Source organism: Strix aluco, chromosome 1 (assembly GCF_031877795.1).
Source record: "Strix aluco isolate bStrAlu1 chromosome 1, bStrAlu1.hap1, whole genome shotgun sequence".
In the NCBI taxonomy this organism is placed as follows: Eukaryota; Metazoa; Chordata; class Aves; order Strigiformes; family Strigidae; genus Strix; species Strix aluco.
The window spans coordinates 114724526-114750307 of NC_133931.1; the positions used below are offsets into that span (position 1 = coordinate 114724526).

Here is a 25782-nt window from a genome sequence, read left to right on the forward strand (position 1 = left end):
ACAGAAAGAGATGGCAAGAACTGCATGTCTTAGCTAGAATGCCAGCACATCTCTGCAAACCAGAGAGAAGAGATTTGCTAGAGCTATTCCACCCATACTAAAATCCAGAAAAACCCAACCAGACAAGTATCTTTATTCATGAGAGGACTTCATCTGTTCATGATAAGAGTTTTACTGACACTATGAGCTCATGCTTGTAAACAAAATCTTGCTCTGTTAGCCTCAGCATGAAAACAGATAGAAAACAGGCAAAACGTGATGGAAAATCTGCAAAGTGAACAAATTAATTTTTCCATTTATAGTGTATTTAAGATATCTTGGTATCTTTTTGAACGACTTTTAGTTGCTAAGGTCCAATATAAATCTGCAATAATTTCAATGACCTAAATTAATTCTATTTTACTTAAACACGTACACTGGTGTCAAGTGGTGCATGTATTATTAACAGATTCTTACAGTAGTAGGATTTGTTATAATAGAAACTTCTAGAAATAACACAATGCAAAACATACTGTGCACAAGCTGAGTGCCACTGCAATATTAGAAATACAGATGCATTACTGCAATTACCAAGTGTTTATAGCCTTGAATTTCAAACAGTTACTGAATTCTACATTTCTGATTTTATCTTATATGACATTTGCAATCCAAGCATATGGCAATCAATGATACCAAGTATTACTACAGATTTTCATTAATTCTGACAGAGTAAAATGGGTATTATTTAGAAGCAGTATGTCTGACAGCTGTATTGAACAGCAGCATCTAAATGAATAAAAAAGTATTTTTCCTACCTTATAATCATCTTCATAGTCATTATATCCACAAGTACTTAAGATGTCAGGAAAAATATCTGACCACCCATTACTTGTACAATTTTTGCTAATATTTCCTGTAAAGCAAAATTTGAGAATTTAAATCAGAAAGATTCCAAAGTCTCCTCATCAATGAATCTTTAGACAACATAACTTTGTCATTCTGTTAACATCCTGCATTTTCTAGCACTCCTGTTAAAGCAACTCAGCCATTTCCTTTCATGTACTGTTCATTCATATTACCTGGTTTTTACTCTAGCTCTGAGTTGCCTTTGCACTAGAGTAATTACAAAAGTAATTCCAAGCTGTGATGATAGGCTTCTGCTTTGGTATACCAGCTAGTTCTGTTACATCTGCAAAAGCCTGAAATATTTTGCTGTTTTATCTAAAGTATTCTGGAGGGGGTCTTTCAGCTCACTCTATAAAGGGGATAATTTGTAGGTAAAGTAATCTGGTAGAAAAGTAATTTAAGTGAGAGTTGTTCTAACCTCCTATCTAGGCTTTTCTGAGAAGGCAATACCAAATGATCTACTGAAGAGTTACAAAAGCTCTTATTATGGTGATGAAGTACTGGTACAGCAAATGTTGTACAGTTGGTAATGCACTTTAAAGGCCAAATTATATGATAGGTTGAAGAACAAGGAAATAAATATGCATGCTGAATCCCACCCTTTGAACCAATCACTGAAACAATGTAGTCTAAGGAACATATAGGAGATGTACAAGTATGGTTGGAAAGAAACTTTGAATATCTATTAATTTCAGAAAGGACTTTTTGGTTGGAACTGAGACAAGAAGTTGACTCTTTTCCCAGATAAAGTCATGCAGACGAGAAGAGGGCAACCCAGGATTCTACTCTTTAATCTAATGAATATGAAATAATGTTCATACAATATGGAACAGCTTCAACAGGAGAGAACTGAAGAGTCTGATGTCAGAATAAGGAATAGTCATTAAAATTATTATAACATACTCTTACAATGTTAAATCATAAGCAACTTCCCGTCGCCCTTCTTACAGCAACTGTTATATCCATTATACTTGAAATCTATAATAACGTACTGCTTTGGTTTGGAGTGGTCTTTCACTGACTTAAAGATGCCTGTTTTTCACCACAAGAACAAATTTATGTGTCACAGATCAACTTTGGCCAAGAATAACCAAATGTGTTTATATACACTCCAAACTAAAGCTTTTGTGATTTTTATCTTGCTGATTGGTTACTGGAATTTCTTCTTTGTATAAAGTCTTCAGTAGAAAGTTGTAAATATCCTACAAACAGTTGACCAACCAACAACCAAATCTTTCTAGCTTACAACAAGGCCTTGACCTCAAACTACAGCGTCTCCTCAAACAACAGGACCATTTCTGCCATTTGGCATAGACACGGCATTTTTTAAAGAAAATGTAACTTATTTATACACTCTGAAGAGTCTTCACTTTAAAAGTACATCAAGATTCTCTGACGAGGCAGAGCACAGGAATGTGTTAAAGGAACCACAAATTACGTCAAAGCCAGTTTTGCAAGAAAAAGACTATGTACTCAAGATGCTGAAATATTTTCTACTAAAAATACTGTAAGGTCTTCTAACTTAAAGACAGTTAGGCAATGTTCTATGGAAGACATTGTTTATTTCTATACTATTGTTCCATGCAATTAAATATTTCAGATGTCAATCTCATTTAAAACCTATAACTTGACACATATATTTGAATAAAAAATGCATTTTTTTATTCAATAAATAACTTTCTGATACTCATATACCAAATAAAAAAATAACTCTCTGATACTTACATCATCATGTACAATACAAAAAAAGCATTATAGGATAATATGATTGCTTTTCAGTAAAAATTAATTTAATATGAAGTTACTAATATTCAATAGAGAATTAATTATGTGGTATGTTTTAACTATAACCGTGACAATCACAGAAGAAATTAAGAGCCAGTCCTCCAAAAGTTGTGAAGATGAGAAGACAATTACTTTTTTAAATTCACAATTTAAATTAAGAAATCCTTTAAAGAATTGATGGTATTTAAAAGCCTACTTGTGATCTGGAATGCTTCCATAAAAAATAAGGTAGTCTAGATCATCTTGTAGTAGAATTTTAATTCCTCTTAAATCCTGAAAAAACTAAAACATACATCTCACAAATCTGGCTAAATAGTTAATTTTCTTGTTTAAAGATATTTTAATAATTTCCTGCCATAAGAATCAAGTGAACTTCGTATGTGTGGTGTATGAATTAAATAAATTATATATTCCTGACCATAATTGAATTATAAAGGTGCTGAGATAGTTAGATCTTAATTGAATCAACCATGCAAGATGTTTGCTGTCTTCCTTCTCTGAAGTTATAGAAAGACAAGATTTTAAAAAATTGTCTTAACAGGTACCTCTAACAAACCATCCTGTTAGTTCCACAAGGAAGTAAACAGGTAACTGTGAAAAAAGCTATATACGGGAAAATTAAGCAAACTATAAATAGGAAGTGATCTTTCAGTCTTAATGACAACATGCCCAAGTGAGATACAGTTGTAATGTAATGTGAAGGTTTCAGACATAAATATTTATTACAGTTGTTTTATAGGAAAATTAAAATGTTATTGTAATATAAGATACTAACAGTTGTTAAATATGAAACATCTAAACTCCAGAGACAGTGTGCATGCTCTAGCTTCTGGCAAATAGAAGCAGTGTGATTTAATTCACATTTTCAATTTTTGATATTTATTAGTTCCCTCTGTCTCATGACAACACCTTAATATCTTTGAGTCATTTGAATACTGTTATAGATTTTACAACATTTAGTGATTACACATACCTTCTCTTTTATAAACTGTTTAGACTATCATGATAAACTAACCAAGATTCACCAGCTCCAAGAATGAAAACCTTTGTTCATCTGTAGATTGTTTTAGTTATCTATTTTTTTAGTGGAACGAGACTTAATCAACAGTTTTGAGAATAAAGGTATTTTAGTCATACCCCATGTTAGCCTCTATGTTAAAAGTAATATTGTTACAAAGCTCTCTACAGAGACCTCAAAAGCTGAATTAAATCACTGTGATAAGTTTTGCACCTTTCACCAGCTCTTCATGATAAAGGTTCCTCACCTGCGCAACATGGATAAGACTTTTCCTGCTGTGTTTTGAGATACCTATGTGAAATGCTGTGTGTGCATTGTCTATTTTTAAAGCCCCACTCGCAAGCCAAAGTGCAAAGTCAAACCACAGTATAATGTATTGACAAGATGGTACAGAGGATGGTGGACTTAAAACAGCTAAACATTTCATGAGCAATCTGAGACACTGGAGCTCTTTTCAAGTTCCATTAAAAAACAGAATAAAAGGTTTCATAATAACAACCTTAAATAGCAATAGTGATAACTTTTAGGTATTAAATGTGAATGTTGGCTCATTATTCTCATGCAGGCAAGGCAGAGCTCCCCTCCTAAGCACAGAAGGAGTTACCTGCATGTGACCTGCAACTGTTAAAGACATCAGTCAGGCTCAGCTGCCTTAATAATTAACACTAATAGGTAAAAAAGAGCAAGCAATGTCTTCAGCCATGGTAAATGTCACTATATCAGAATATATATTTAGTATCTATCAAAGAACACCACATGGAACACAAAGACAATTATTTCATCTTTACATGATATATCATGAACAGTTCCGTTAAGAACCTATTATTTTAACTCTTTAAAAAGAAAATAAAAACTTTAAACTGCAAATAAACCATTTTTAGCACATTATATGTTATAAAATACCAAAGAGAAGCCAGCAAAAATACACCTTAAAATGAAATACCTGGTTTGCCAGAAAAAAGACTAAATACTTTTGGACAAGGGACAGTGACAGTCTCTCCAATCCTCGCAGGACGCCAACAGGTGATGTTATCCCAAATTCCAACACATCCTGAAACAAAAACAGCAGTAATATATTTGAAAGCTCAGTCTGGTCTGAATCACCCTACTGTATTTACCTTATAAAGACTTGGTGGAAGCTTTGGATGGCTAGTTCAAGAAAGATTAGCCTTTTTCAAGAAAGTTGCAAACATGGTAATTTCTATGAAAATGTTAAGGGAATCATAAGAGTCTACTGATTAATCAGTTTATTTTTAGGTCAGTTAACATTGTTTGTAAAGTGTCTCATTAAAAGTATGTCATTTTGATGGGATCGTGCTAAGAAAAGAAATGTTAAAAAGTAACTTCTGAGTATTTATACGGATTATTAACATTCCAAAAATTTTGAGGATCTCTTAAACACAGTTAAAATGAACTTTTTAATCTGCAGTAATAGGCAGTTTGAACATCACAAAGAAATATTTAAGTAGTTCATCGGACTCAGCATCACAAATACGACAGGAGCACATCATGACTGGAGAATTTTTGGGACAATGGGCATGGACTTATAAAATCATCTCTCCTGAACTAAATAACAGGGATTTGAACAAAGAATGCTTGTGCATATTGATTTCAGGAAGGGGAGGTCATAAAATTTTATAGGCATGTTTTATTGTAGTACTAGTAACAACTTGTTACTAGTAGATAGTAAATACTTGCTACAGTTTTGCCCATGCTGATACCCAAATAAAAGTGGCTCAAAAGCAGTATCTTGTGAATGAGCGTAAATCTTCCTATAGCCCACTACGGGCTCTTGGATCAATCATGCTCCACTTGTTTAAAGGTGTCTACTTATAATGCTTGCCTTCTAAGCTAAGTGAAGAGTTATGAAGGTTTCTGAATATGAGCCTTATGAAGAATTATTATGACAAAGAAGTAAGGAAATGTTACTCATATTATCTCAGTTTGAGTTATCTCAGAAAAAAATCATGTGTAAAATTCTGGGAATTTATGTCTTCAAATAAGGCAATTGACAATTCACAATTTAAATTTGCAATTAATGCTAAAGAGAGAAATGAAAATTTTATCCTACCAATATTATCTCCATAAGTTTATTAGAAAGTATAAGGGACAGTTTGCTCCTCTCAGTAGAAAACATGAAACTTGGATTAGAAATTGCTTACATCCATGTATAACACTGTTCTTTAGCATACTTATAGTATTAGCAATTCACTACTCATTTGCTCTGTGCTAGTGAGGTCATGCCCCAAATCAAGCCACCTGAGTTAAATGAAGCTGGAAAACGAATATTTAAAAGTTCTATATTTGTATTAAACCATATTAGTGCAATTATTAAACTTGGGCAGTTTGTGTTGACTTAAAGTGTCTAGCATCCTACTTTCAAAGTTTAACTTACTTTCAAAGTATATGTAAACTAGGGAACACAAGAATGTGGCAGCTGGATTTGCCCCTAGGGGTATGTCCTAGTTGCAGCATGAAAGAGAGCCAGTGGCATAGCATTCCCATGGGACTTGCTTTCCTTTGAAGACATCTAAGTGTGATAGTTGGGAGGGAGCCTCTGTGCTGTACCAAGAATAGGGTTTGGAGATGAAAAAAGATGAGAGGTTTGGGGAGGAGTGGCTGGAGACCTGCGAGTCAGAGAGGGACCTAGGGGTGTTGACTGATAGCTGGCTGAACATGAGTCAGCAGTGCGCCCAGGTGGCCAAGAAGGCCAGTGGTATCCTGGCTTGCATCAGAAATAGCATGGCCAGCAGGGACAGGGAAGTGATCTTACCCCTGTACTCAGCACTGGTGAGGCCGCACCTCGATTCCTGTGTTCAGTTTTGGGCCCCTCACTACAAAAAGGACATTGAATTACTCGAGCGTGTCCAGAGAAGGGCAACGAAGCTGGTGAAGGGCCTGGAGCACATGTCGTACGAGGAGCGGCTGAGGGAACTGGGGGTGTTTAGTCTGGAGAAGAGGAGACTGAGGGGAGACCTCATCGCCCTCTACAACTACTGAAAGGAGGTTGCAGAGAGCTGGGGATGAGTCTCTTCAACCAAGTAATAAGCGATAAGACAAGAGGGAATGGCCTCAAGTTGCGCCAGGGAAGGTTTAGACTGGGTGTTAGGAAGCATTTCTTTACAGATTGGGTTGTTAGGCGTTGGAATGGGCTGCCCAGGGCAGTGGTGGAGTCCCCATCCCTGGAGGTGTTTAAGAGTAGGGTCAACATAGTGCTTAGGGATATGGTGTAGTTGAGAACTGTCAGTGTTAGGTTAATGGTTGGACTAGATGATCTTCAAAGTCTTTTCCAACCCAGATGATTCTGTGATTCTGAGAGAAGGATTATGGGGTAAAGTTTGCATTTGGTCACCAATTCAATAGAGTCCCCTCTATACAGTTTCCCAAGGAAATGATACTCTCCAGAGGAGTCACTTGTTCATGGGGACTGGCTCTTTCTTCACTCCTCTTAGGATTATACAGCTCTAAATGCAGCATCTGTTCTGCATTCAGAAAGATGATGTCAAAAATAAGGGATTACTAATGGGAACACTTCACAAAGTTTATCTGTGTGGATAGATAATATGTAATGTCATATCCTCCACTGCCTTGTACGCTGTATCAACCTCCAAAAAGGTATACAAGAAATGTATTAAACATTCATTACCTCACACACCCACCCTCATTACAATACCTTTTCCAGTGAAGCATCAAAAATCTCCAAAAATGGAGATATCACAACCTCTCTGGGCAACCTGCACAAACACAGTCTCCTCCACAAAGAATTTTTCTATGTATCTATTTAGTATTTCCCTTGCTGCAGGTTGCCTCCGTTGCTTCCCGTTGTGTTTCTTGGGGGTTTTCTTCTGTTCACATCTGAGAAGAGTCTGACTCCATCTTCTCTATAAGCCCATTAGGTAGTTAAAAACAGCAATCAGATCACTCTTCTCCAAGCTAAACAAACTGTGACTCCTAGACCAATGTATCTGATTCCTTGTAGCCTTACTTTAGGGTAAGGGAGACTTACTCAGGACTAGGAACTGTGAGAGTGAAATTCATTTTAGCTGTATTCCATAGTTAGCTGAGAAGTTTCTGTTCCCATTGACAATGCACTCTTTTCAGGTTTCTGGTCCTTACCTCTTGAATGAATGTTTTTAGCAACTGACTCAGAGTGTAATACTCTCTAGACTCCATAAACACTTCTGTTTTCCCCGATGATCATGCAGAGTTTGTCCTTCCTAGTGTTTCTGCTCCTACAGCCAGTTCATACATTTCTTTAAGAATTAACTCATGAGTTTTATCTATGCTCCATTATATCTGTCTACCTTGTACTCCCTTCTAGCACTTGTGGCATTTCTGTTAGCATGAGTAACAGTATCTCTGAGATGATGTTGACTTGGTCATCTGTATATAATTTAAGAGGTTTACATCTGAGAAAGTCATCTTCATACCCTTTGAAGTCAATGGAACTTAAACATGCTTAGGTGCTTCCTGAGTTGCAATACTGGATCAAAATCAAGTCCAACTCTCTATGATGCATCACCAGGGCTTATGCAAAGTAAAAGAATGTTTACCTCAGACAATTCAGGTCATGCTTCCTTCCCAATTGATTTTAAGCCAGAAACAACATCAACAACATGACATACAAGTAATCAGAAAGACAAAGAAACTATTTTCTTCATCTGCCAGCACTCAGAACTACAGTCACAAAATGAAACTCTTTTGGCTTTAATGGATGTACTGACTGAGCCAGCATAAACAACCCCTAGAGTACACAAGAATAATTAGCATCTTGTGCGACTTCAGACCTTTTTAGTTCATCCTCATTTCCACTAACAAGTGAGAGCTGACATGAGTCATGAAAGTGTTCACGCACACCCATAAATGCTGATGACTTTCACAAATTTTCCCTTTTGTTCAATATACTCTCTGTAAGATTGTGGATTTGCTACAGTAACTTGCAAACAGTTCAGAGGCCTTTATAAATTTTTGTTACACTGCTGTATGGACTGGGCTAAGGTTTTGATAAAAAGGCAGCTGAATAACATGGACTTGAGAGCTCCATTAGTATATTTTCCACAAAAAAACCCACAAAACTTTTATTCAAGCTTCAATTACATGAAATATTATACAGAAAAAATGAGGTGCAAATCCTATTCCCACCAAAAGTAACACAATTTGTATCAAATCTTGAAACAAGCTTGCAGGAAGGAAATCAGTAAACAAGTTTTTGACATTCAAAACATTAAAAGTCACTAGTGTTTTCTGGGGAATGTATTTTTTTACCTCAGTTTTTCTTCAGTATTTTAAGACTTCACAGGCATCTACGGTACAGGATAGAATGATATTTTTTCAGACTCCTTAAATCAAATAGATGAAATAACACAAAAGATATATTTCCTGCATCTAGACTGCATTCAAATGCATCAACAATTATGAAAGTGAAACTTGAGTGGTTGTCATCAGAATTCCAAGAAGAACATTAAGCCTCAATTTATGTATATTTACAGGCTTATTTATTATGGTACAGGAAATCTGAGAAAACTGCTGAAATGTCCTGGAGGCATTTATAATCACTGAATGACTACAGTGTGCTTCTGTAAACTGGTCTAGGTTTGAATGCTGAAATGATGGTATTACTGGTGCACTGCTAGAGGCTGCTAGAAGTACAATTGTTAAACAATATGCATTTTTCTGGGCTTTCAAATCACACCTTTCCTCATTTTCCTCTCCTCCTATTACTACAGATTTTTGCCAATATTGCCGTCATATATCTTTTTCTTCTCTTAGCAAAACATACCCCATTGCAGAGGCGGGATACAATTAACAAGTCCATTCTTAGTCCACTTGCATCTCTTTGTCTCTTCCATCCCCCAAACATATCTCTATTGTAAAGCACGAGCTTAACTGTGTACAATTGAAACTAGCAATTAATTTCCCACTGATCTTGGAAATTCAAGATGTGGCACAACTGGAGACCTTGGTGAGTTTCACAGGTCTTCCAAGTAGATATTGCTCTTTACCCACCATAGTATCCTTTTACAACAAAAACATATGCAATATTGTCAGAGGGTGACACGAGAATTCTTCACTTCATCCTAAAACACATGGAAATAGGCCAGATTAATTGCTGCCAACAACTGCCTGTTTCTCCCCAGTGACTACAGAGAAGCCTACAGTACTATAAATACCTACACTGTTGGAAAATGAAGAGGTAATAAATACTATGTTAAATGTGACTCTTTCTGCATATAGAAATCTAACTTGATCAAGCTTGATATTCTCCTCTCTACTCACTTACTCTCTACTACTCTCTGTCCAGCCATTAATTCATTCAGTGTCATGATTTCTGGACTGTCATCCATCACTGCTGCATTGCATAAAATCATTATGTACACTCTTATTCTCTGCAAGTTTTACTCATCTCCCACATATATACGCCTGTTTCCTGCTGTCTCCAAAGGATATTAATCAAGTAAGATACAAAACATTTTTATTTTTACCTTTAAATAAGGTTTTAAGTTTTAGTTCTAGTAACGATTTTACCCATAATTCTATAGAAAATATTTCAAATTTAAATAAAACTTAAATCGCTCCAATGTTTATTTCATATGTCTGCACTTTTATTTATAGATTTTTTAAAATATTCTAAGTATGCAAAATTATTTTGATGTATATTTTTATCTTTTTATGTTCATTAATGGATTTAGTCTCTATGTTTGCATTCTGCTTCAATAAATTCTCAAGCCTTGACTGTTTTTGTCCTTTCACTCTACTATGTACACTTATAAAACCAGTCCAGGTCTTGATTGGTCTTAGCTCCTCAACTTTTTCTGCACATCTCTACTACTATACTCTTTACTTTCTTCTTTACCTATTAATGAAGCTAGCAAAGGCAAGAAAAAAAGGTTCTTCATCCCTATTTCTGTGGTGTCTAGAAGAACACTCCTGCACCCTACATATAACAATCTCTTTTCAATCTCTTCATTTGCATCATGTATTTCTCTGGTGTGTCATTCACAGCATATCCAAAAAAACAATCAGTCTTCCCAGAAAACCTCTGATCAATGATTCACTCAAAAGTGTGGCCATGGTATCACTCCTCTACTGCTCTTCCCTCTGGTTCCTCCAGATAATATTGCAGATGCTATTCTTAGCTAGTTTCGATGAGATCACTTACTTCATTTGAATGTTTGGTCTTTAATACTTGTGATGCACTTGCAGATACTTCATAATGAAAGGAAATGTGGCAGACTATAAACTACATTTTGTTTCTCATTTTTTTGAGCTTATGTAAGTATTGTCACCACGTTCACCAACCTGCTATCAAAGATCCAGTCTCTGAGCAACAAGTTTGCTTACCTGGATGTGCTTCTTCATCTATAAAAATGTGTAACATTGGTTTATACTGGAAAGTTTTGTTTACATATACATTTTATCCACATATTAACCACTAGGTGGCACTTTGGATTTTTAAAATTTCCAATTCAAAGGGAGGTTTAGCATTTTTTAAACTGTCTAGGCGTGCATGATACATGAAACAAAGAGAGAGTGCTTTGAAAACCAGCCAGAAAGTTGTCAGCTAGTCTAGGGTTTATTTTTCAAACAGGGAAACGTTTTGATTTTTGTACTTTACTTGACAAAGCAGAAGCAATCTCACCTCTTATGGGCAATGTTCTCTAGACTGTAGGTCTGAATGCCACAGCATGTAATTTAGACTGCATGAGAATTTATGAACATATACAGACCGAAATTCTTTCCGCATTTTCACACAAGTAATAAGAAAGAAAGTAAAAGGAGGCACTAGAGAAATAGCAAGCTAGTAAACTAGAAGCAAAGAAAACACACAGCAAAACTGCTTAAAGTGGTAACAGGAATAAGACTAGCAAAAATACCGTTGCTCCAAGCTACTTTGCTAAAGCTATATGCCACCTACTTTCGTCAGGGTCCTGAGTGCATTAATAGGCCTTAATGGCCCTGACCAGCCTCACGCCTCTGCTCAGGGTCCCATCTAAGCTCAGGTTTGGGCCTTCAGCGATGTTGTAGGTGCACCTGAGCTCAGCTTCGTCACAGCAGTGCCTGGGCCTGCCTCTGCCTGGGCCCTGACCCACCACTACAGCCCTGCCCGGCCACCCCAGGGCTGGGTCCAACCCTGGTGTTCCCTGCACCAGGCTGGATCCTGACCCCCACCTGCAGGCCAATGTCCTCGGCTGTCCCTACCCCAGGGAGATGCCCGATGCCTGGGGCTGGTCCTGCCCATGTCTGCCCTCTGGCTGCCTTAGCTGGGGGTGGGAAGGGCTCTGCCTGCCCAGGGGCCCCCAAACTCCCTCCGCAAGGAGCTTCCAGCCTGCAGTCATGTGAAACTGGAAACACTGGCTGCAAAACGCTCAAGCAGCAGCTGCAATATGCCTATGTTGAACGAAAGCACTGTTGTGAAACTGAAGTGTACACAAGCTCTGATTATTTAGAAATGCGGAGGAAATGTGAAGGTAAATGTTTTTAACTACTAGTCAACAAAAACTACTCATACACAGCAAGTAGAATTTTGGAAGTCTACAGTATACATCAGATTTAGCTAGTTAAACAGAATGACGAAACCAAATGAGTTTACCTCATATTCACATAAAATCTTAGAAGTTTATAGGTTTTCACAAGCTAGTGCTATTACCAGGAATGGCAAAAATACTGTTACTGAGATTTCTAGGGGATTACCGGCTTTTCACTAAATGAAACATTTCAGAAGAAATGTCTTATTTCCCTTCTAAAGAACAGTTTCTCATTAAGGAATCAAAAATCTATAAGAAAATTTTATATTTTAATGTAATTTACATAGTTTTAGGGCTCTATATGGAAACATGGAAGTTGCCAGCTAAAAACTTTGAAAAAAACCCTCTGAAAAAGAAAATGCATTTCCATCCAATTTTTCCGCCAAGTAAATCCTGCTTTCCAATTACTCAAAATGTTATTTGGAGACAAGAGCATTTATTTTTGTATGACTGGACAGCACTCTCATCTTACTATAAGAACACCATTTTCTATTATACTGCAAAGATATTAACGGATGTAGAGTCAAAGCTGCAAGAGGTACCTTCATCTTCGTGTTGCCCCAATTTAGATATGCTGTACATTCTTCAAAAAATATTATTAAATATCAATCTACTGTTCATATAAACCATACCACAAAATATTAAAAGTCTCTGTATATTGGGACCGTATATTTCTGTTATTTTGGATTATGTCTAACCCATGTGCTATTTGTTGTATTTGCTGGAGGTTTTTAGTGCTTTGGTATACAAGATTATTGCTTGTGGTCTTTAAACTTTGGATGTCATGGAGAGTAGACTGCCATGTCCACAGATGTCTCAAGTGTACAAGTGCTCAAGATGTCTCAAGGACTCAAGTGCAAAACTATGCAGGGCAGTATTTCTTTCAGAATCTTCTGAAAAACACAGTAAGTTCACTTATGGCTGTGCACTTTCCTTTTTCAGAGCTCCAAATACCATTTATTAATGCCTACTGCTGAATTTCTATTTACGTTTTGCAGGGGGGTAGAAATTTCAGACCTTCAGAATTGTACAATGTATCTGTGGCCACATGATGCCTCTCTTATTTCCAAAAAAGTTTGTTACTGTCACTCTTAGTAACCTTTATTATGTGAGATTTTTGAATGAGGCTGATCAGGACATTTTCTTGGTCTTTGCAGTTTATTTCCTGTTGGTTATTTTTCAGTAGGCAACTCCTTTCATTCAACATCCTTTCTCACCTATCGCCCAGTCTTCTCAAAAGACAAACCAGCTCTGCCTCTCTTTTGCCCTCAAATAAATAAGAACAGCTTCCACAAAGCCCAGACACTGTCAACACCATAGGGATGATCAGTTTTATACGGTGTCATTAATGATGATACTTCAATGAATGGAAGCCAAGATAGACATTCAAAGTAGCCCCTTCAGCTCCCCTCATAAAAAAATGCGTGAACCAAAAAGTAGCCACATCTGTACTACAGCTAGAAAAGCAGCAGCACAGAGATTCAAGAAAGCTAAAGTTGTCTTGTCAAGACCTACTGGTGCTGCATCAAAGGAAGTTCCATGATCCTACTACCTCATTTAATTCTACCTTTAATTCTTAGATAACTCTAAGCAACACTGCAGTCTGAACTACCGACTCCTACAGAGAAAATAACTGCAAAACCAAACAAAAACTGACGGAAGACCTTGATGAGATTGGAAGGATTAAGAAAGCGGGAATTTTGAGGACATTCCTTTTCATCTGGCTTTGTATAAGTCTCCTATGTATTGATGTGGAGGAGAGAGTGATTGTCAGGTTGTCTTAGTTAGAGTCAGCCCTTTAGCACAATACAGAGATACATGTGTGTGTGTATGTGGATTAGAATGCAAAATAAACACGTTTCTTACTGGAAAAATAACCTTAACAGCAGAGGTTAGTTGGATAAACTAACTTTTGGACAACTTGCCATGGGTCCAACACTTTAATATTCATCCCACCGTTCTGAAGAGCTTCCAGAAAAATGTGCTCTGTTTCACCCACAAGATCATGAGCTCAGTGCTGGAATCACTGAGTGAAATTCTACTGGCAGTGTAATTCAGGAGATTGGATTATATAGCAACATTGGTCCCTCTTGCTTTACATTTATGAATAAGTAAGAGTATAATTTTGGTAGTCCTGTCTGTTTTAATTTCCCATTACTAGCTGCATTATGAAGACTCTCTTTGAGAAGTTTATTAAATTCTTTTCAAAGCCATTTCTCTTTCTGTCTACATCCCTTCCTCAAAGTTAAGATGTCATATCTAAAATAAAAATGTTGTCTGGCATATGGGTCTCTCAAAAACACATTTTGGAAAGCAAGAGCCGAAAAGACTCATTTAACTGTGCAGCCACTCAGTCCAAAATGGATAAAAAAGCCACTAGACTTCATTTTCTGATAACGAACTCTTTTTAGAACTTTTTGTTGTAGAACCCTGTTATAAGGTCTACTGACTGAGTTTTAACATTTTTTGACCATAAGATTTCACTTTTCATTTAAAGGTAAACAGAAACAAGTCAATTATTTTATAAGGAAAAATTCTAAATACTGAATAAAGACAGAAATATGCAGTGGGCCAATTTTTATGTATTTTCAATCACTTTTATTGGGAGCTTTCTATTTTTTGTAAGAAGACAAGCCATCAGTAATACGTAAAAAATAAATTAGTTGTTTTCCATGTGGACCTCAAAATTCATAGCTATTACGAGCTACTCAGAATGCAATTCAACTGCCCTCCAAAATTAAGCGCGCAAAAAAAATCCTCTCCTAGGCTTCCAGCTAAGGTGCATCCATACCTCAGGTGTCAAATTTTATGAGGAAAGAAGAAAACAAATGCACAAAGAAGCTAGTGCAGTCTTCATAAAATAAACAACTAGATTTGCTGGAGAGCACTACAGAGAGGAAGGCACTGCCACAGATCTTTGGAGATTGACTTTCTTCCCTAAATGGAGTGCAATGCTCTCCACTAACAGAAGAGTAGTGCCAATGCCTGAAAATCCCCCAAAGGGTGCAAAGCAGGAGGTCCGAATGTCTAACAGTTTGATGTTGGCAAATGAGCAGAATTTAGACAAACTCAGTCCTGTGGTTTTAATATACCCTTAGCATCATTCAAAGGATATTTGCATACTATTTATATAGTGTTTCCTTGCAAAACACCCTATTGCTTTATTAAGCCATGAAGTAATCAAGTCCTTCACAGAATTCGTAGTCAGTGATTTTAAGTGCACTACAAAAATTACTGAAATTCTTCAGCCCATGTTATGAGGCAGCTCAGATAAGATGACTATATCATTTTATTATGTAAAAAAACACCCAAACCTACAATCGCCTTTAAATCTTTCCTTTGACTCTCTCCAAACGGGAGCTGAGAAGTATTAGATAAGGTATTCAGTACATAATTGCCATCTAGGTCAAAGGAGAAACTGCCTGTCCCATAAAATTTGGATCTTTAAAAATTCAGTAGCCGTGCATGCCAGCCAAATTCTAGAGCACATTACTTAGGGGTGTTAAGGCTTCCCAGGTGCCCAAGAAGTTAATGAAAAAATTCCCACTGATTTTGATAATGGAGGCCCAAGCCTCCAGTGGAAAATCTCAGTGAACCTTTATTTCCAAATTCTATACAGGACCTTCACTAGATTTCATTATAGCTTTTGTAAGGCAGGTAGCACATACTAAAGTTAGAAAAGTGTCCATCTTTCCCATTCAGGAAAAAGTGAAATAGGATTTGTGAATTTATTGTAATGAATTATGTTTTAAATGTACTACAAGTTTTAGGTGTGGAGCTAGGACTTGGACTAGTTCCAGTTTGCCAATTTTCATTAGTAATTCCTCTTTATCAACAGTCAGAGTATCACTGTGACATTCTGCAAGTCTCTGTTCAAAATACTCCTTGCATCTTTGTATGAGTACAGAGAGCTTATTAGGAAAATAAGGGCACATAGAGAAATGGGTATTTTTGGAAATGCAAATGCATATATTTAACGTAGGCTCTTCTGAACAGGTTCTTGGTAAAGGTATATGTAACACGAAGCATAGGATGAATTCTCCTGTAACATTAAACATGCAGTTTTTAAGGGTTCACTACCACAGGGGCTTTATTCTAGCCTCCTACAAAATAGAATATTCCCTTAGTTTCAGCCAGGAATTCAATTAAATCTATAAATCCTTCCACTGCTGTTTTATCACGACCTGCAGTGTTGAATCAACACCATCAGACATACTGTGTCTTTCCAAGACATGAAGTTCTTCCATAGCAGTTTGCCTTCAGCAGGCACCCCTCTTCCAGTGAAAAGAGGCTGTGAAGAAAATATCGACAGAAAACTTCTTTCTTCCCCTAGGGAACCCGAGATAACACTGGTGTGCAGCACAAGGATACCCTTGGAGCAGCCCAGCATCTGGATCACAAAAGTGGATCTTGAAGAAAGCTTGACTTTCAAAGACGTATAATAGCTAATAGTGAATTTATTACTTCAAGATTCAATTCATTAAGCTGGGCTAGTAATTATTTTTCCATCTGGCTTCACACTAGTATTATCTATGTAAGAGCCGCCTCTCTTCACCACTCATAAATAAAAAAATCTAAATGTAGATGAATTATTCCAGTAAGATTTCGCTTGGAGAGATATCCATGTAAATTATTCCCTGTTATTGTAATTTTCCTAATTACAGTTCTGGATTAATAAAGAGGAGAAATTATAGTAAAATACAAACTGCTGATGATACTTTTAATTATTTTATTGTATACAAATTGATATTAGTGGGAGTTACACATTTAAATCAAGAAGAGAGGTGGAGAAAGCATCATGAGTTGGGACTCATGTTTATGCTCACAGAGCACTGCAGATGGCAAGTCACTGAAGTACCATAATCATCTTCAGAGTGCATTCAAAACAGAGTGAATACGAAAAAGCAAATGCACTATGTATCACCTACTTCAGCCAAAAGAAAACAACCGCACTGGAAGAGCTGTAGTATTCCAAGGAGCCCAGTCATTCTGAGATGATACATGTCTGGACTACCATATGAAAAGGCAGGACACCGATAAGACTTAGAGCTTTGCAGAACTAATTTGAAATTAAATACTTCCAGCCACTTAAAGATCATTTAACAACAGAAATATAATGATTAGTTTTGGATGTGAAATTACTTTGTAAAAATCAAAATTGTGTTTTGAATTGAAAAATGTTCAGTTGCCTTTAGATCTAAAATTTCTTTCCCTTTTATCTAAGTTTCACTGAAAGCCCATCCTTCCTTTCAGTAGTTCGCATTTTACCAGAGTGCTGGGCAGAAAATGTATGCAAATGAAGCACTCCAAGAAGCACTTTTGCCTTTTCACCTGTAGGTGTGTAGAGACCGCTTTCTGCTCGCAAGTTCCAGCATATGGTTTACAAAAGATAACTAATCATAAAACATTAATATCTTTGCCATTAAAAAAAATTAATAAATACACACTTCCAACTTCCCTGAAGAGCCAAAAACTTTTAACCAAGTTCTGCCCTAGCTACTTTAATGTTACAGATTTGCTTTTCATTTGTCTGGATTTATCTGTCACTTTCGTATTTTGCTTGCTGAACAAATGGCTTTATTAGCAGCTCCAACTTGCAAGAAAAATGTCATTTTTTTCATAATCTTATGTTCTGCTCACATGAAAATGTAGCAAGGAAATCTAGTAAAATCTAAAATTAAAAAACAATAAACTACATCTCCTCTTCCTTCTTTCTTCTATTAAATTACAATTGGCCATATCTGTATCTATATATTTATGTTTCTATGTAGAGAGAAAATAAAAACAATAAAGTAACAGAGAGAATTTGCTTTTTGAATGTAACACTCCTGTCCAGTTTTTCCTTTGCATGACTCTGGTACTCTGGGTGTGAATCTGATCTTCCATCTGAAACATCTTCTGCCTGAGAAGTCCAGAGATCATTCCTGTTGCTAGTACTTTACTTTATCTCAGCTGTAGCTAGAGATAAATGCTTGGATCCAAGGCTTTCAACTTTTCCTCAGACTTGTTCTTTCTGCTGGTCCTGTCATCACCAGCCTGCAGCTTCTCTGCCAGTCAGAAAATACTAGCAGCAACAGCTTAAAACATGAGAATGCATTTGCTCCCATCTAGTGTCCCACCCAGTGCATGTCTAGCACCTGGCACACCTCTCACAACATGCTTACTTGCAGCTGTACCTTTAATGCAAAATCTGCATAAATTCTAAAATGCATAAAATTATAAGCACAGTACAGACAGATACAGCAACTGCAACACCAAAGATGGTAAATGGAGAAAATCTTGAATACTCCAGCTGTCTCTACATTACATCTTATCTTTTCTTACCTTTGTAGTCCACTGGCTTTGCATTCTTTAGAAGTTCTATGCACCTTGTTTCCTCCTTGTGAATCTCCAGATGAAATCTGCATTCTGGATGGACACCATTCACCTGTGTCAAATTAACAAACAGGCCAGGGTCTTGAAACACGAATTAAGATTCTTTATGAAGGATGCAACTACTAATAATGAAAGCCACAACTTTAACTGGCACTGGTTTTGCCCAGGTATGTGCTAGGCATTTTACAGACCCAGTCATTGCCCATTTTAGCTTTTCACACATTGACTTTTCAAAACAAAATGTCAAAATAATCTACTAGAGCATTCACTGGCTCCTTCCTGCAGCATTTCAAAGCCAATTGTCATTTACAAGAAAATATTTAACTTTCTAGTGCATTCACCAATATTGTTTCATGAGTCTTTTACTTCAGAAAAAAATGAGTTAAACTGAAGCAGGAAGGTAAACACATTTGCTTTTTTTTGGTTTTGTGGTAAGTTAGAAAACTGAAAGTTTAATACAAATCACAGGACCTGAAAACTGATCAAACTGCATTTTCTTTGACATGGTAAATTTTGCTTTTCTTCCCTTTTCCACCATGTATATTTTATCTCCTGAAGGTCACAGAGCACAATTATTTGATTCAAGCAAGTGCTACACAGGAAGAAAACCCCACTCCTTTAAAAATGAAAGCACTATTGCCTTTACTTGTTTATAGCCCTGCCCCAAGTTCCTTCGTTTTCAGAAAGGGTTATTTACGTCCACGTGAAGAGGCAGGGATGTAGCAGTATTGGGGAGAGAAAGAAGACACCAGGAAGTTGTACTGAAGTCAGCTGGATTCACAGAGGCAGAGAGTATAATAGAAAAACATGCGGAGTCCGTAAGAGACTGCACGGGAGAAATGACTGTAGTAGGTGACAAATGGGAAAGCAGGAAACATCACTGAAGCTGAAGGGACAGTGTGATTAGCTCAAATCAAATAGTATCATAATGAAATAAAATGTGAATATGCAGTACTCCAGACATCCTTACACTTGTAGTTACCAAGAAAAGGGTGGTCTCTCCAAGTTTCTCTCTCCTTTCTCTCTCTTACTTTTTTTAGGAGACATTTAATAACAGGATCTGGTTCCGAATCATGAGAGCATTTTTTTTAAAATGGCAATACTTAATTAATTAAGCTGTGATCATGGACCCAGAGTCCAGAGTTAGGACTGAGAACCTGGTTATTCTGCAGTCTCCTTGTGGGCAAGCCACTTGTGCAGCTTTTAAAAATACAGCGTAATAGCCATCAGCATAACAGCAGGAGCTGTCATGAAAACTCACAAAAATCTGTCCCTTCTCCAAATGTCTCATTTCACCACCTACAACATCAGAGTCTTACTTCCTTTTTCCCATCTTTTCTCTACATTGACTATTGAAATTATGTTTTCAGGGCAGATTTTTTTTTTCTTTTTAAAGTGAATTTGTACAGATCCTTGACATAAATTAGGATTTCTAGCACTTATAATAGAATTATTCATATCAGCCTTATACTGAAAATATTTGTGTTTTGTTATGTATTATCTACTTTCCAGATAGCTCCCATGGAAAATAAAGCCCCATGTATACATGATGGTTTTAACTGTATTTTCCTTTCGCACAACAGATTTTGAATCTTTTTTTTTTTTTTACAATTGCAAAAATTCAGTAACTGAGAGCAGATCTCCTACTCATCAGAAAGTAATATAATTACTGGATTTTGAAAAGGTAGGTTCCAGTAAATAAAAATGTTAACTAAATGAGGGATAAATCAAAGCTGCCACTGCAATTAAGAAACCTGCCAAATAAATGACACCTCTCTTTTGTACTTCCAAAACAACTACAAGTTTGCCAGTACCAGTGATCTAATACCAAAGGTTACTTTGAGAACACAAATTTGTTAGCACCCAAAGGTAGCACAACATTACTCTGCAAACCTGGGATGCATGCCAAACTGCAATAGACTTTGTTCTAATGCATACACCTGTTTCACTCAGATGTACTTCACCAAGCTAAAAAGATTTAGGGTTCAAGACTATGTGGCACTGACCACATCCTGAAACACATCAAGAACCCCAAAATGGATTTTCAGGGCACTCACCACCTTGCAGGGCTGGTGCTCATCCACCTGTCCCTCTGCTTTACCAAGGGCAGGTTATCCTTTGCAACCACTGAGTACAGAACCGTGTGCGGTGTGTTGCACATTGTAATGGTACAGTTAGCTGGAAATCCAGCTGAGGAGTCTCTGTGTGGTTTTAGCGATGTAACAGTTTTTAAGGTGTCCAGAACAGCAGTTTGACTGGAAAAACATTTCTTCTAACTAGCAGCTTACATTTACCTTCAGCACGGTTTCCCGACTTTTGGTGGAAATCATCCATTATTTTAAATTTACAGTTACAAAAAGTGGAAAGATTTAGAGGGCAGATTTATTTTTTTATTTTTGTAAACCATGTTTCCAGCAACGCTATAGACTTTTACAAACAACTGAAGACACGCTTAAAAATATAACGATGTAAAAAGCAGACGCCCTAAGTTTGAGGACTTCAATATTCTCAGTGCTTTGTACGTTGTTATGCGGCTGCATCTATTAAAGAGAAACTCATCGTGCAGGTTTTTTTCCCCGTATTACGGTTACCAGCGACCCTCCACACCGTAGCAGGGCAGTGCCCTGTGAAAACTCTTCGCAAACTACCGGTGGCCACCGGCAGCCGGTGAGAGCAGCGGGGAACAAGCGCTTCGGCGAAGAACGGCCCGACGCCGGGGACGGCGCGGCCCGGCCCGGGGAGCCTGTCCCGGGGAGCCTGTCCCGGGGAGCCCGCCCGGGGACGCCTCTCCGCTCCGCCCGGGGACACCCGGTAAGCGCCAGCGGCGGGAGTAGCTGGTCTCCCGAAGTGAGGGCGGCAGCGCCGCCGAAGTCTCCGCACCTGCTGCGGCTGCGGCGGAGCCCCCCGCGCCGGAGAACGGCGGCAGCTGGGAGGGAACCGCCAGCCGGGGGGTGTCCGCGCAGGCACCTCCGCGCCGGAGGCGGCGGGAAGAGCCGTAGCGGTCGCCCCGCCCGCGGTCCTGAGGGGCCAGTCTCACCCTTCTGCCGGCGGCGCGGCCGGGGCCGGGGGTGAGCGCGGGGTGACTTACCCGCCCCAGGCTCCAGCAGCAGAGGGAGAGGAGGAGGATCGGCAGGTTCCTCATGCCCGCCAAGTGCCGGGGCCGGCGGGCTCCGCTGCCCGGCGCCGCTCCGCGGGCCCCTTGCGAAGGCGGCGAGCAGGAGCCGGGTCCCGCCGCAGCACCATAGGGCCCGGGGCCGCCGCCGGGGTGTCGAGCCGAGCCCCGAGCCCCGCGGGCGGCCGCCGCCCTGCGGCTGTGGGCGCCGCCGCACCTGCCCCCCGCCCGCCGCTCCGGCGGCCTCAGCTCCCGGCCCCACTGAGCCCGTGCCCGCCGCCGCCTCCCTGCGCTCAGCTCCTCCTCTAGAGCCCGGCTCCCTTCCCTCCCGCTGCTCCTCAGCCCCTCTCCTCGGCTTCCTTTTCTCCTCCTCCCTCTCCCTGCCGCGGTTGCTCCCCCTCGTAAGAGGGGCGAGTCGTTCCCCTCAGCCGGGCCGCCCCCCGCCCATCCCGGCGCCCCGCCGGTGCTCCTGGGGTTACGGACGGCTTTCCTCCGCTCTGCCTGCCCTGGGCTGCCGGAGAAGCCCCCGCAGCCGGAGGGGCCTGGGTGCTCGTCCCCGCGGCGTGCCGGTGCCAGCGCTGGGGTGCCTTTTGCCCTAGAAACCGGTAAAATAATGGAGCACCGTGCCCCCAAGCCAGGCACACGCGAAATCCCCCACGCAGACGTGGGGTAAGTGAGGCGGTCCCTGGCCGGTCAGTCTTATCACCAGGCGGATCAGCAACTATGTTACAAAATATTTAGTCAAGCCAAACTCTTTTTTTGAAGGTTTCAACAGTTTAAGGCAACTCCATATTATTGCCTGGGTGTTTACACCAGGCATGAATGGTGGTTTCACCTCACAAGGCATATAAGACATATAATTAAGTGACATTCATGTTAGCCCATGCCTTTTGTTATAGAAAAAGCAGAGTTTGTACGCTGGCTTTTAGCTGAGAAAGAATAAATTAGAGTCGTCTGTCCACTGTCTTTACACCGTGCTGTAACTTAAGGACTATATTATATATATTTTTTATGTATAATACTATATATTATAAAGGGACTGAGTGGGCAACATAAGACTCTCCTAAATAGCTTTATAGCACCCAAAAAAAACAGCTTTAAGCAAAACCAAGGACACTTCTAGGAAAAAGCTGAAGAGAATTTTCATATTTTGAATGCATATGCAAAAATTCTTTTAGTATGTTGAGAAGGCCTAATTACAACCTCTGTAATATTATTAAAAAGAAATACTACAAACCATAATGAGCAATATTATGACCTGCATGCTGAGAGCAGAGGGAAATGTTAATGTAGAAATAAAAACTTCTTGTAGGCTGGCATATGATCAAGTAAAAAAAAATATTTTGAATGTAACAGAAAATAGTACCTCTTTGGATTGACTTTGATCTGCATGTGACAAGTGGACTGAAAGGCCAAATTGCACCTACTTCTAAAACAGCTGGGTTGGAGAAGAACCTGGCTATGCTGCTAATGCTGAGATTCCTGGGCAGACTCTCAGGTCAAACCTCTTGGAAACGGAGAATTGCCCAGTGCAACCCCCCGCTTCCTGAGACCAGCGTCCAGGGTTCCTCTTCGGACTCCTGGCTACTGACACATACAGTGTGCGGGTGCTCCTCGCAATTTCTTAGGAGCTATAGGCCTTTCCAAAATAACTATCTCAAAACCATTTCTCTAATCTTATCTTTCACAAGAATCTGATGTCTTATTATTATTGCAAGGCTTTGGAAAATCCTTTCTTCCTTCTCTCTCTTTAAAAGTTATCTCTTGCCCTTTGTGATGACTGGCATCCCGCTAAGAAAGCAGTCATTCTCATGAGTGAAATTTATCCATGTCAAGGCTCTTCACATACTTCAGCAGTAAACCCAACAGCACTCCCTGCGTAAAGGAGCTGTCGGGCAGACTGTCCGGCAGCTGGACTGCCCCAGCAGCTGAGGACACAAGAGTTGCCAGACACCAAAACCCAGTGTTTGATTCTTCGAGCAAATGATTCATTAGGCTGCTGAAGCTGAGTAGCCTGGGAAACCAATTAACAAATTAGTGTTAACGTTCTGTGTAGAAACAGTCTTGGGAACTGTCATCATTATTCCTTCTGTGGAATGACAGAAACTAGTATCTCGGGTAGTAGGCAGTCCACATATCCCAGAACTGGCAAAGAAGTTTTGAAACTTGCATCTGTTCTATCCGAAGATTATCCAGAGTCAGATTTTTGTGATGTTTTGTTTTCAATGAATCAGCATTTTTAGGTGAAAAGAAAAATCATCTGTTATTTCTCAGCCATTTCCTCTGTCACTATTCCCAGTGACCGACATGAAAGAGACACCAGATGAAAGAAATGCATCAAATACTAATAATTTTGTTTAGATATAGCTAAGTGCACTTTTTTTTTTTCCTGAAAAGAATACAAATTATTGATGAATGAAGCCCAGAAAATGTGGTTCAAGTTCTTTTCGCTTAAACATAGCACAGCTCAGTGCCCTGTTATAGCAGATGTGGAGGGGAAAAAAAGAACAAGAATGGAACTAAAAGAGCTGCTGATATATAGAGATATATACGAATGAGACTGATACGCAGAAAAGAATGGATAGGGTTATGAAGGAACCAAGGAGTCATATAAATTTTTACAATCAGTGTAGATTTGATGCCATTTCCAAGAATGACCTGTCAAATTCAAGGGAAAGAAGAAAGAGAGAGATTTCATGGAGGTATCCATGAGGCACAGAAAGACTGCACGTAAATGGGGGAAAAGGATGGAGTCCAAACACGGAGAGAAGTTCATCCTCTCTTCACAACGGAGGTGATAGAAAAGTAAATGCAGTTTGAAATAAATATTATTTTCCATCAGCAGAGCCTGAGTGTTACAGAGAGGGCAGTAAAATGGGAAATGGAAAGTTCAGTGGCAGGTAATGGCCATAGTGGCAGGCAGTGTCAAGGTACCACAAGCTCTCTGTTACCGCAGCACATGCAGGAGCCAAAAGGTTTGCTCCAATTCCAGCTGTTGGAAAAGTCTTCCTACCAAGGAGAGGTGCATCCCAGTAGAGTTATAAGTAACAAGTAACTTCTGCTGGGACATCTGCCTCTTCAGAGTCCTCTAATACACAGTGTTGGCAATAAGTAGCGGATGTGATTTTGGTCAGGCCCATGGAGAAGCAGCTAACAGCCTTCCATACTGAAGCAATGACATCAGTCCCCTTTTTGCTGAATCCTTGTTTAAATTGTTTGTGGAGTTCAAGATGTTTTGACAATTTGTATTCTGTCCACAAATCATGTTCAAGTCATGTGTTTAAAGACTAAAAAAACATTGCTTTCATTGTTTAAAAGGAGATTTTCTTTTGTTCAATCATCTAACAGTTATTGTTTACACAATGCATAACATACAATCACCAGAAATACCTGAACCACATGAAAAAATTAGGCCTTCCCTCAAAGTATGTGTACATGCCATCTTCGACAATGTGCTTCTTTCAAGAGTGATTATCTCTTGACCTGCTCAAGCTATTTCACAACTTTTGAGTCCTGCTTTCAAGACCGCAGAGAGATTTTTTTTCTTTCACTTTATGTGGAATGCTGTACTGTCTTATTGCAAAAGGGATGCTCTTTCTAAGTCTTCACACTTAGTGAAGACACTAGGTCTTCATCAGATATTCCTAAATCTCCCGAAGGCACTCTCTACTGTGATCCTGCATTTTGTTAGGTGGGGTTTTTTTTCTGCAGTCCAAATATTTAAGAGGAGATTTCATCAGCCATGGAAAGAGATGTTAGAGAGGGTTTCCAAGAAAAAGGAATTTTGACTGCAGTGAACATGCTGTTTGGACCTTTTATAGTGGAGAAGATTGAAGTTCCCCAAAATTTTAGCATTGGTAACTATTAGCATAGATAACCTTATTGAGCCTCTTTCAATGATAAGCTGGAAGCAGAACAAAGAAGATGCCGGGCTTGAGTCAGGCAAACAATGTGTGTCGTACTCATGACAATGGGAATTCAGACCTTGGACAGGCTCCAGGGGACATATGGATACAACACCATCCTTTGAGAAGCAGCACAGTGTTGCTACTGTCCAACAGTTGACCTTTCTGCACCAAATG

The 25782-nt window shown here is 39.0% G+C and overlaps 1 protein-coding gene across 2 annotated transcripts in view; it reads right to left on the reverse strand.

Moving 5' to 3' along the window:
• The window catches only part of VIPR2 (vasoactive intestinal peptide receptor 2), a 62768-nt gene extending 40802 nt beyond the window's left edge, over positions 1–21966 (reverse strand). For both annotated transcript variants that reach the window (XM_074831749.1, XM_074831739.1), the window contains exons 1-4: positions 21677–21966; positions 18538–18640; positions 4632–4739; positions 795–892 (exon numbers count right to left, since the gene is read on the reverse strand). In XM_074831749.1, the coding sequence (XP_074687850.1) occupies positions 795–892; positions 4632–4739; positions 18538–18640; positions 21677–21730 (363 nt within the window). In that variant the 5' untranslated portion in view covers positions 21731–21966. The remainder of the gene's footprint in view (positions 1–794; positions 893–4631; positions 4740–18537; positions 18641–21676) is intronic.
• Between the last annotated feature and the right edge of the window lie 3816 nt (positions 21967–25782).